This window comes from Panthera pardus, unplaced genomic scaffold (assembly GCF_024362965.1).
Source record: "Panthera pardus isolate Hobbes unplaced genomic scaffold, ASM2436296v1 HiC_scaffold_1, whole genome shotgun sequence".
NCBI classification, from domain to species: domain Eukaryota; kingdom Metazoa; phylum Chordata; class Mammalia; order Carnivora; family Felidae; genus Panthera; species Panthera pardus.
This window is the reverse complement of record NW_026526654.1, coordinates 71731668-71744201: the sequence shown is the minus strand read 5'-3', so window position 1 is coordinate 71744201 and position 12534 is coordinate 71731668. Positions and strand designations below refer to the sequence as shown.

General features: G+C 45.4%; 1 protein-coding gene across 7 annotated transcripts in view; it reads left to right on the top strand.

Moving 5' to 3' along the window:
* Positions 1–12534, top strand: part of ATP7B (ATPase copper transporting beta) — a 74028-nt gene that overhangs the window by 23188 nt on the left and 38306 nt on the right. For 5 of the 7 annotated variants that reach the window (XM_053899913.1, XM_053899906.1, XM_053899889.1 and 2 more), the window contains one exon: positions 9540–10794. In XM_053899913.1, the coding sequence (XP_053755888.1) occupies positions 9585–10794 (1210 nt within the window). In that variant the 5' untranslated portion in view covers positions 9540–9584. Of the gene's footprint in view, positions 1–6155; positions 6477–8171; positions 9039–9539; positions 10795–12534 lie in introns of those variants that run through there. The other 2 variants (XM_053899909.1, XM_053899915.1) reach the window with 2 other exon arrangements.

Below are 12534 nucleotides of genomic sequence, written 5' to 3'. Positions count from 1 at the left end.
CTGGGGATCTGGTGCAGATCTGGGCTCTGCCGTTGTGGGTCTGGGGGACCTGGCAGGTGAGGCCCGGGCTCCTCCAGCTCCAAATGCCCCACTGCAAAGTGGAAGTAGTAAGTGCCACCTCACGGGATTGTGAAAGCACTTTGTGGAGTACTACGGAAATGCAAAATGGTATCGTTTCTGCCAAAATTATGATTTTCAGTAGAATTCCCAACTCAAGATGTGTTTGGTGCCCTCTGAATGTCTGGTAGAACTGTGTCAGCCAATTAATCTGTCGGAGCACAGTTCTAACTATTTTTTTCTAGAGCTCTGATTACACAAGTAACGTGCTCATTATACAAGACAAATTTCGGATGAGGCAGGGGGAATAGAGAAAAGTATTAGGAAGAAAATGTAAGCAACCGTATGCCTTAGCCATATATGTGTACATGTATCTATTTATTTATTTACAAACAGAGGATCAGGCCGTGCATGGTATTACCTACCTTACATTTTTTACTTAATATTTTGTGGGCATACACCCACACACACACACACATGATGTATATACATCTATATTTATATACACATCTGTATCATCAGGTTTAATTGCAGTCCTGCTTTTAAATTTAGGATTACTTTTAGAAAGAATTTAACTATTCTCAAATGGGGGAAATTTGTAGTAGCTGGTTTAGGATGAGAAGAACCAAGCTAAAAGTCATTTGTAACTGAGTATTTGTTCATCGTCAACAGTGTATTTACTCAAAGTCTATTATAATCAAACTTTGGATCTACTTGAGAGTTAACTTGTTTAGTACTTAGTATGTCTTTTTGATGATAGCCATTTTAACAGACCTGAGGTGCTATCTCATAGTGGTTTTGATTTGCATATCTCCGGTGACTGGTGACGTTGAACACCTTTACATGTACCTGCTGGCGATTTGTACGTCTTCTTTGGAAACGTGTCTGTTCATTTCCTCTTCCTATTTTTTTGTTTGTGTGTAATTATAAAAATAAATATAAATATAAATTTTGCTATTGAGGTGTATGAATTCTTTATGGATTTTGGCTATTAACCCCTTATCAGATATGTGGTTTGCAAATATTTTTTTTCCCATTCTGTGGGTTGTCTTTTCATTTTGTTGATGGTTTATTTTGCTGTGTAGAAACTTCATAGTTTGATGTGGTCCCACTTGCTTATTTTTGATTTTGTTGCTTGTGCTTTTAGGTGTCATATCCAAAAAATCATCGCCAGGATCCATGTATGTCAAGGAGCTTTTTCCTGTATTTTCTTCCAGAGTTTTATGGTTTCTGGTCTTCCATTTAAGTCTTTAATCCATTTAGGGTTAATTTTCATGAGTGGTGTAAGATAGGGGTCCATTTTCATTCTTTGACATGTGAATGTCCAATTTCTCGAGCACCGTTTATTGAAGAGACTATTTTTTCTCTCCACTGAGTATTGGCTCTCTTGTCAAATATCATTTGACCCTATATTGTTATTATTTTTTAAAAGGTTTATCAACGATTTGCACTTCTTTTTCTGAGGATTCTATTTCGTAGCAAGTTCCTACTGTGCATTACAGAGTAGCATACATTATAAATATGCATCCACACCTAAGTCTTTCAAAGGAATATACTTGTTTTATGTTTAGCTGATCATACCTATAATTCTAGGCATGAACTTACATTTGTTAGCCATTCTAGAATACAATTTTGTGTGATGAAATGCTAACTAGATTATTTCACCACATGTGACAATCACATGGAATTTATCAATAATGATGATAATAATAATAATAAGCAAAAATAATGCCAAGTTCATTGACTTCGGTCATATAATTATCTGAGTTCATAGCGTTGCTGTGACATTTCTTCTAACCAGTGGTACTGTTGCATGTATTTAATGTAGGTCTTTTACATCATGATCTTGTAATTCTGGCAAACGACCTAAGGGAATTATGACCTTATGATTCTGGCTTAGACCGTTTCATTCAAATATTTAAAAATATTCCAAAGAAAAAAATATCCCAAAAATTTCTTTGACGGGAAGGGCTTGCAATGTAGTGTTATCAGAGAAGCTGAAAAAATGCTTTTGATTTGGTAAAAGTCTGATGGAATATTTGTTAGGATAGATGTAAGTTAAAAGCAATGAAATTCTCTGAAACTGTTCATACTAAAGCTATTTGGAATGAGATTGCAAACAAGTTCTCTGAGGTAATAATCGTGAAGTGCTTCTTGGAGAGGTCTTATCGTTTGTGAATTTCTAAATTTTATTTTGTTGTGTGTAGAAAACAACATGCATCGTATGTATATATTGAGACTGGTTTATTTTATTTAACTTAATGCACTGTTTCTCCCAAGAAAATGGATGTACTGCACCCAGTTTCTCAGTAAGAGTTGATATTTTCCCTTGCTGTGGTCAAGAGAAGGAAATAGGCAATACATTTGTCCAGAATTTCCCAGGAACGACATAGTCAACCCCACAGCTGGGGTGGCCCTCGAGGGCAGAGTTCCAAGTGTCACACACAGACAGCCCAGGTATGTAGTCGGCCCTCATCAGTGTTTGAATTAGTGCCTGGGTTTTGGTTGGTTCGTTTTTTCAGTAAATAAAGTTGAAATAATAGTTGGTGGAAGCTCTTTCTGGACGCTTGTAAGACATCCTGGAGGGACAGTTTGAAGGGGTTGGAGTGGGGGCTGGGGGATTATGTATACTAGTTTTAATCTTTAGTTTTCCTTATCAGTTAAAGGGTGGAAATAGTAAGTTCCCTGCCTACCTCCTTGGGCCACTTTTGAAGACCAAATGAGCCATGTGTGTTGTCATAGTCCCTGTCACACATTTATTATGTTAGCCTTTTAAATCTTTTTAGCTTTCCGGCCTTCCTGCAAAATTGTAGGGTGGGTATTTTTACTACCCCACTTTAAGTGGAGCTAAGAAAACGGAGGTTCGGGTTTGCTCAGACGTGGCTGGAATTCATACCTAAGACTGTCAGATGTACCCTCAGTAAATTCCCAGCAAGTAGGAAGGACAGATATTTACCCAAATATGTGAAAGTGTGTTGTAGAGTATGAGACCATGTATATCACTGGTGCATCATTGTTGTCATCTGTATCACAGTGATTAATAATGTTTACATCGTGGGGTTTAACAAGACATTTTCTGGGGCGCCTGGGTGGTTCAGTCAGTTGAGTGTGGGACTCTTGATTTCCGCTCAGGTCATGATCCCTGGGTCATGGGATCAAGTCCTGATTCTGGGTCCACACTGGGCGTGGAGCCTGATTACAATTCATTCTCTCTGTCTCTCTGTCTCTCTCTCTCTCTCCCCCTCCCCCCATCTGTCCCTCTTCCCCGCTCACATGCTTTCTCTCTCCCTTGCTCTAAAAACACAAATATAGAACCCAAGACATTTTCTTCTTTGCCTTAGAAAAAGTACAAAACCACATGTGTTTTTTGATGGAAGCTTTTTTTTTTTTAATTTAAATTTTAAGAACTGAAAAACATAGACAGTCTCACCCGCAGGTAACCTCAATTTTATGTATTAATAAATCTGCATACATACAGGTTTAGCAACAAGACATTGATTCTTCCTCAGTGGAGGTTTTAGAGACTGACGCCAGTCCGCCTGGGTGTTTCATGTGGGATCTTTTCTTGAGTCAAACAATCTCTTCGGACCCTCCCTCTCTTAGGAACCTCTGACATCCAGGGATTTCTCAGATAAGGGTAGGGCCTGGCAGTGACTCATTCACAATGTATTCCAGAGGATGTGGAAGGTCCCAGAACCACCGCCACCTCTCCTTGCGTCCTGCCTCCTCTTGCAAATGTAGTTGCCTTGAAATGCATTTGCAGTTAGGAATATTGAAGGGAGCAGAATGAGTGCCAGTGTTCCGCTGTAGTTTTTCTGAAGTACCAGAGACCCCGAGAGGTGACATACTAAGGGGCGAAGGCCCGACTCAGAAGCCAGCGGCCGGGCTCAGGGCTCCCGGCCGCTCTTCTGCCTCCTCCTTACTTTGCTCACTTGCTGAGGTGTTAGCCTGTTCCTTATTGTGGCAGGTAAGATGTGGCTGTTTTTCCATGTTTTTCTGCATTTTGCTTTTCTGCATTGCAGTCTCCTCCTGTAATTAACATGGCTAAAAGGAAAATGTAACCTTAAATGTTGTTTTTAAAAAAATAGCCTGCTGGACTTTTGAGCCGGATTTAAATCCTAGCTGTTACTTAAATTGCTTTGTGACCTTTGATAAATCGGAGTCTGTTTCCACAGTAAAATGGTGATAAGAATATCTCTTTGTAGAATTATCTTGAGCATTAGAGATGTAAAATGCCATCCCCATAAAATACCACTGAGAACCATTGACTATTTTCTCTTATTGGATCTGCGTGCGTATGAAAGAACCAGGACTTCTCTGTATTTTGAAAGCTCGGGTGCGTAGAGTTGTGGGGGGTGGAAGTTATATGCTGGAAGAATTGCATGCCTGTATATCGTTTTTGCCTTCAAAGTTGTTAAGGGTGGCACACACCCTTCAAGGTGAAAGAAGTCTCAAGGATAAATGGGCGAGCGGTGTCCTTACGGTTGACGGAGATCCGATAAGTGAGACTGAGAGCTCTCAAAAGTGGCTCTAGCGGTCCTTGCTTTGTGCACACGGTAGAATTGCTCTTTGATTTGTGGTCACGGGCATTTTCTACAAGGCATGCCATTTCTGGGCTTTTCAATTTCAGTCTGGCTTTGAAACCTTTCATCAAAGCGTGGCACCGCACTTCCAATTTCTTCATACCAGGCTGGCCTGTCTGCACATCTTATTTTCCTTTCCTGGCTCCATCTTGGTGAACCGACCATTTGTATTCCTTTACCCGTCTTTTCTTTTACAAGCCCTGGCACTCACAGCAAAGTCCATGTGCCCTGGGTGTCCAGAGAGTAGCAGAGAATTGAAGTTCATGTTTGGATTCCCCTCTGTGGAATTTCCCCCCTCCTCCTGTGTTTCCAGTCCCTTCTAATCCTGATGCCCAGTATACTGATAGTTTGTTAAAAATTCCAAAGTTAGTTCTTCCCCAGTGTGTTGTTGGGCTTGCCAAAGAAGTAAGTCCCAGATGTCTGTTCTCAAGAAATATATAATTCAGTGAGAATTAGGCAACATTAGGGCTTCCATAAAGTTTTCCCAGGACACACTTTGTTCCCTGGACCCCCTCTCCAATGTGCCCTTAAACCTCAACGTGTTTGTTTGAATTCATTTGAGTTTCCCCCCTGACAAAGATTCTCCTCACTGAGGAATGGAATTAAAACCACACACACGTACCGATTGTATACACTTAAAAACTATCCAAACACCCAGCAACAGTTATGAGGTTGCTTCTAAACCAACAGAGACTTTCGTGTTTCATAAAGTGTTCCGTGCAAAGCAAAGCTTTGTCTTTTGTAACTGCTTGTCTTTAGGAACCTGCCTGTCTAGAAGGGGGGCCTCTGAGTATTGTTTGCTACAAACAAATAGCTTCTAACGCTTCTGCAAACCCTTTTGGCCGGAGCATAGAATCCATAATCCAGGGATTAAGAGCTAGCATTGTGGCCTGGGGTTTGGTGAGTTAGAGCTAGATCTAACTCAGTTGGGTTAGATCAGTTGGGTAGTAAATCATTAGGGATTTGTTTTTCCAACAGACTAGGTGATTGAGGGTTATGTCTTGTTTTAGGGAGGCAATTCTACTTATTAAGATACTGTATTAAAGCAAGTGTCCTTGAATATCGTAGTTTTTCTTTTAGCTTTTTCAATTAATTATTTAATACCGGTTACAATCAAGTCACGGTTCTGGATCTCCTTTTACTCCTGTGTGGTTTTTTTTCTTTAATTTTCAGTTTTAAACTAATTATTTTTTAGAATTTGGTAATGTGTGCGCATTGTACGATAGGTTATACGTTGAAAAATAACTCTTCCTCCCCTCTCCTTGCCTCAGCCGATCCTCCTCAGACTCTGTACCAGTTTCTTATGCCTTCTCCCAGAGCCCGTCCATGTATATACAAGCAGCTATGGGGATAATACTCCTTTGCTCACAAATAGTGCTAGCATGCTATGATAGAAGTAACTTTGGTGGCTCTCCCAACGAACTACAGCTCCTTGTATTTAAGCCCTTATATAATTCCTTCCCGTACTGACTGAGCTTCGCCATGTGCCTGGCTGTGGCCAATGGTGAATTAGCAAGCGTGATGCTAGCAGAGGCTTGGTAAGCGCTTGCATACTGGGACCTGTTCTCTGGGAATGTTCACTATTGTGACGCTCCCTCTCAGAACCCAGAAACCACCAGCTGTGAGGTACCCAGCCTAGCCACGTGGAGAGGCTCCATGGAAGAGAACTGAGGTCTCTGCTAACAGCTTCCAGTCACCCACATCAACCTGCCAGCCATGTCGCGGACAAACCGTCTTCTTGGAAGTGGAACCTCCAGTCTCACTGAGGCTGCCCCAGACGATGCCATGAGGAGCAGACAAGCCTTCCCCGCTGAGCCCTGTCCAAATTGAAAAACTGTGAGCTATCTCTCTGAGCCACTAGATTTGGCTTGTCAGGCAGCAACAGATAACTAAAACACTGTATTCACCGTAAATTCTGTGTCTTGCTTTTGTTCACTGAATAATATATTTGCTATTTCAGTATATTTAGAGCTGCCTCATTCCTTTTTTAAGAGCTGGAAACCATTCCTCTGTATAACCGTTCAATAATTTAGTTAATTGACCTCTTATTGATGGGCATTTATGTTTCCAGTTCTTTGCAGTGTTTAATATCTTTGTTGCATGCTTGCTTTTTTTTTTTAATTTTTAAAAAAAAATTTTTTTTTTAACATTTATTTATTTTTGAGACAGAGAGAGAGCATGAACAGGGGAGGGTCAGAGAAAGAGGGAGACACAGAATCTGAAACAGGCTCCAGGCTCTGAGCTGTCAGCACAGAGCCTGATGCGGGGCTCGAACCCACAGACTGTTAGATCATGACCTGAGCCGAAGTTGGACGCTCAACCGACTGAGCCACCCAGGCGCCCCTGTTGCATGCTTGCTTTTATACGTGAACAAATATATTTATTGAGTAAATTCATAGAAATAGAGTTGTTGGGCCAAAGAATATTTGGATTTGTCATTTTCATATGTAGTGCCAAGTTGCCCTCATGAGAGGTGATGCCCTCACCAGCTCTAGGGACTGCGTGGATGGTGCCAGCCTGAGTGGTGAGAAGGGCCACCGTGCTATTGGAGTGTTACATTTCTTCCTTACTATTGTTTCTGCAGATGTTGAAAAGGCGTTTGCGTTTCCTGTTTGATGGACTGCCTCTTTTCTGTTGGATTGTTGGCCTTTTTCTTTTTAGAAGGAGCTCTATACATTTTAACAAAATTAGCTCTTGCTTAGTATGGAGCAAATCTTCCTCCCCCCCCCCCCCCCCATTTCTCATTTATCATTTTCCTTGGTCAGAGCCATATTTTCTCTTATTGTGGTTAGATTTATCAGTCTTCTCTAGCTTTTGGATTTTCTTGTTTTTCTGTTTCTTTTCTTGTATTTAGACCTGCCCTTGCCTGAGATTGTAATGGGTATTTTCCTGTGTTTTCTTGTATTATTACTATCTGAGGTCTCAGAAATATCTCTTGGTGTATAGGTCCCAAATTGTGTTTTTCCCAGTTATCCACTTAATACCGTTGTGCTATGTCATCCTTATCGTATACTGCACTTCTGTACCACAGGTAATTTGATTTGTACCACAGGTAATTTCAGTATATTTATTGAATGCAATGAACGCTTGAGTGGCTATCCCGTAAATTACTTGTTTACTTTTTTTTTCTCTACTATTTTAGGGAATACTACAGTGAATGCTGTTAAAACAGTTCTTTATAATTATTAATCCCAGACTAGTTTCGGATTTCCTTTGTGGATGTACAAATGAACATTTATCGTCTGCTTTAGAAGTTATTTAAACTTTCAGGGCACCTGGGTGGCTCCGTTGGTTAAGCATCAGACTCTAGATTTGGGCTCAGGCCATGATCTCGTTCTTTGTGGGCTGTGGCCCCGCGTCGGCCTCTGCACTGACAGTGTGGAGCCTGCTTGGGATTCTCTCTTTCCCTTTCTTTCTGCCCCTCCCCAACTTCTGCTTTCTCTCTCTCTCAAAATAAATAAATAAACTTAAAAAAAAAGGTTAAGGTTTTGTTAAGGTTCTCAAAAAGCTGAAGTTGGAAAGATAGGCATTTTATTTTATGCACAGGGTTACGGAGAAGGTCAATCCATGTAATGGAGATTCATCTGAAGATCTAAGTAGGATTGTGTAAGCACAGAGACTGGCATGCTTTTTTGTCACATACTGTATGTAAAGGCCTGTTCCCGAATTTCTGAAGCATGGAATAGTACTGGTATAAAAACTGTATCTAATTAGGAGAGTGGTGAGCCTGGGACCCTGTGAAAGGAGGATTTGGTTTTGTGAATGGAACAGGTGAAGCCACATCATTATGAGAAGTCAGGAAATTATGCGTATACTCTGGTGCATTAAGAAGATGGGTCCACTTAATTTGGTAAAACACTTTTAATTTTAGGTAGTGACCACAACTGTCCCTAACCCAGGAGGGCAGTGATGCTCAGTGGAGGCAGAACAGAGAAGTTCCCCCAGCTCTCTGCCTCCTGCCCCTCTTGGCCCAGCCACTCGTGCTCATTTCCCTGGCTCGAGGAGCATACCGCCAGACCTTTTTCCCCAGGCATGTGGTCTGACCCCACGGGGCCTCGGAGGTCGGCATTCAGAGCAGGTGCCCTACGGTTGTTGAATTTAACCCCTGCTGAGAGAATGACAGGGACACCCCTAGAAGGAGATACAGAAGTCAGGTGTTGCCTATTCTGTGTATGTGCATTGCAGCAGCACCCCCAGCGTTTGAGCTCAAAGGACCACGTTCTGCAGGGAGATTTCAGGTATCAGCCAGAGGTGAGGGGGGCTCTGCTGAGAGCCTCCGCCCTCCCGTTGTGGGCCACTGTGCTGTCTGCCTCTGCTGGGGGCCTGCCACGCTCATTCTGTGCACATGAGCTGCATCACGCTCCCCTCCTTCCCTGTAGAGACCTCCGCATCTTCGAGGTAAGGAAAACAAGGTGGGCAGTTGACTTCTAGGTTCAGAGTCACAGAATGTTCAAGCTAAAAGAAACCCATTGGAACCATTTCATTAGATAAATAATGTCTTTATATCTTCCTTTCCCTGCATTTAATGTTGTTATACTCTCAGGATGTTTTGACACCAGTGGCAATGTTTTCCATTTTCTCAGTGCCAGACAAGCTGGGATATTTTAGCAAATATTAAGCTTTTTAAAAAAAAATATTTATCTTTAAGAGAGAGAGAGAGAGAGTGTGTGTGTGTGTGTGTGTGTGAGTAGGGGAGGGGCAGAGAGAGAGGGAGAGAGAGAATCCCAACCAGGCTTCCCACTGTCAGCACAAGCCCGACGCAGGGCTAGATCTCACGAACCTGGGAGATCATGACCTGAGCCAAAATCAAGAGTCTGACGCTTAACTGACTGACCCACCCAGATGCCCCACAAATATTTAGTTTTAAGGATAAAAAAGTGTTCTTTCTTTTCCTTTTAGATCCTGTCTAAACATTCTTTGCCCGCTCGTGTCTGGGAGCCAGCAATGCAGCAGAAGCAGAGTTTCGCCTTTGACAATGTTGGCTACGAGGGTGGTCTGGACAGCATGTGCCCCTCTCAGACGACCACTGGCACCATCAGCATTTCGGGCATGACTTGCCAGTCGTGTGTAAAGTCTATCGAGGGCAGGATTTCGAGTTTGAAAGGCATCGTGAGCATTAAGGTTTCCCTGGAACAAGGCAGCGCGACTGTGAACTATGTGCCGTCGGTCCTGAGCCTGCCGCAGGTATGCCGTCACATCGAGGACATGGGCTTCGAGGCCAGCATCACAGAAGGAAAGGCCGCCTCCTGGCCCTCGAGATCCTCGTCTGCCCTGGAGGCCACGGTCAAGCTTCGGGTGGAGGGCATGACCTGCCAGTCCTGTGTCAGCTCCATCGAAGGCAGGCTGGGGAAGCTGCAAGGGGTAGTGAGGGCCCGAGTCTCCCTTGGCACCCAGGAGGCAGTCATTACTTACCAGCCTTATCTCATTCAGCCCCAAGACCTCAGGGACCACGTAAACGACATGGGATTTGAAGCTGTCATCAAGAACAGAGTGGCACCCGTAAGCCTGGGACCAATTGATATTGGGCGGCTACAGAGGACCAACCCAAAGACCCCTTTGACGTCTGGTACCCAGAATCTCAATAACTCTGGGACCTTGGGGCACCAAGGGAGCCGTGTGGTCACCCTGCAACTGAGAGTAGATGGAATGCACTGTAAATCTTGTGTCCTGAATATTGAAGAAAATATAGGTCAACTCCCAGGCGTTCAAAGTATTCAAGTGTCCTTGGAGAACAGAATTGCCCAAGTACAGTTTGACCCTTCTCGTGTCACCCCCGGGGCCCTGCAGAGGGCCATTGAGGCTCTTCCTCCTGGGAACTTTCAAGTTTCTCTTCCTGACGGAGCAGCAGGGAGTGGCACGGATAACAGGCCTTCCACGCATCTCGCCCCCGCCCCCGCCCCTGCCCCCGCCCCCGCCCAGGGAACCCGGATGCAGGGCCTGTGCAGTACCGTGGTGCTTGCCATTGGTGGCATGACCTGTGCGTCCTGCGTCCAGTCCATCGAAGGCCTGCTCTCCCGCAGGGAAGGGGTGCGGCGAGTATCAGTCTCTCTGACTGAAGGGACTGGAGTGGTGCTCTATGATCCCTCTGTAATTAACCCGGAAGGACTCCGAGCTGCTGTTGAAGAAATGGGATTCAAGGCGTCAGTCGTTTCTGGTACGTAGTTGACCCACGTGAAGCACACCCTGGGGTCCTCTCCTTTCTCCTTGCATCTTAGGACAGAGTGACAGCGGCCACACTCACTGCTCACCGGCCAATGTTGGTGACAACATTCTGCAACTTTTCCTTGCGTGTCAAGTGTATCAGGATAGAAGAAGTCGAATTTCTGGGTGTATAGCTTTTGCCTCTCATGTAGCTGGGAATGAAATGCTAAGTTCTTTGCATTTTTCTGAAGAGAACTCCTGATTCTGTGTTCTTTTTAAAAAAGAGTCCTGTGGGGCCAGGGGGAACATCAGGCTCTTCTGTCTCCAGAAGAACCATCATCACACTCTCTGAGATTTCTCTGCCCAACCAAACAATAAAAACAGAACCTTAGTCTCACCTGGATCCCATTCTGTTGAAAGTGGGAATTGAGGGGATTCAGTGATGATTGCCCTTGCCCTCCTTGATGGCTGTGGGTAGAGGGGTGCATTTCTGCCGGGCGCCCGGGCCTGGGAGCGGTGGGCTGGTGAGCAAGTGAGACTCCTGAGAGCTTATGTTGTAGCCCCGTGTGAGCCGGTGAGCTCCAGGATGGGACGGGGATGCTGGAGGCCAGGAGGCAGCACAGTGTGCTGGGGTTGCTGACAGGAGCCCGAGCAAGCATGAGGACTCAGGAAGGTGGAGAGACGGGCGGGACAGCAGGGGGACCACTCTGAACGGGTCTGAGTGTCAGCTGAACTTGGACTTGACTGTAAAGGCCAGGGGGTCAGCAGTGGATTTCTTTTTTAAGTTTATATACTTCTTTTGAGAGAGAGAGAGAGCGAGCAGGAGAGGGGCAGAGAGAAAGGGAGAGAGAGAATCCCAAGCAGGTTCTGTGCTGACACTTGGGGCTGATCTCACGAACTGTGAGCTCGTGACCTGAGCCAAAATCAAGAATCGGACGCTCACCCGACCTCGCCACCCAGGCATCGGCAGTGGATTTTAATCAGAGGAAGCGCAGGTGAGTTTGCACTTGAGCTGGCCAGTCGGTGTCAGTGTAGTGTGGATGGAGGCACGGAGGCCGTGTGGGAGGCTGGGTGAGAGGAGGTGGGGCTGGAGGGCAAGAGACGGAATAGGGTGACATTCAGGAGGTTGGGTCCAGCAAGCTTGGTCCAGAGGAGGGGTGTGATGGGGCAGGCCGTGGAGGAAAGGGAGAGCCGGCGGGGAGCCCTAGGTGTGCAGTTGCCGGAGGCCGGCTTGAATTCCTGGAGAGTGGGGCTGGAAATGCAGATTGGAGTGGCAGGAGCCAGGGGAAGTGACGGAAGACCAGGGAAAGCGAGCGTGACCGGGGAAGGGCAGAGGGAGGAACGTGATGGCACTGGTGTGGAAGGAAGGGGTGTCCGGAGGAGGAAATCGTCACAGACAGGGACGGCACCCTGGAAAGAAAGGAAGCTGTTTCAGGGGCCTCAGGCTCCGTGCAACTAGGAGGTGGGGGAGGCTCCAGTGAGCCCAGCTGCATGGTGGAGCCGCAGACCTCCAGGAGACGAGCCAAGCGGCGGTGGAGAGGTGATGGATAGGTGCGGCCTTCAGAGCCAGGCCGGAGATGAGGAAGCGCGGGACATGCCACAGCCAGCTGTGTGGGCAGCAAGGTTTTAACCGTTTGGGTCCCAAGGTACTGGCCCCGTGGGGCGGGGCGAGTTGCAGGTAGACCAGGACGATACAGTGCCAGCTGCGGGCACTCAGACTGTGCTGCAGGGCGGTGGCCAGCCCGGCACCAGG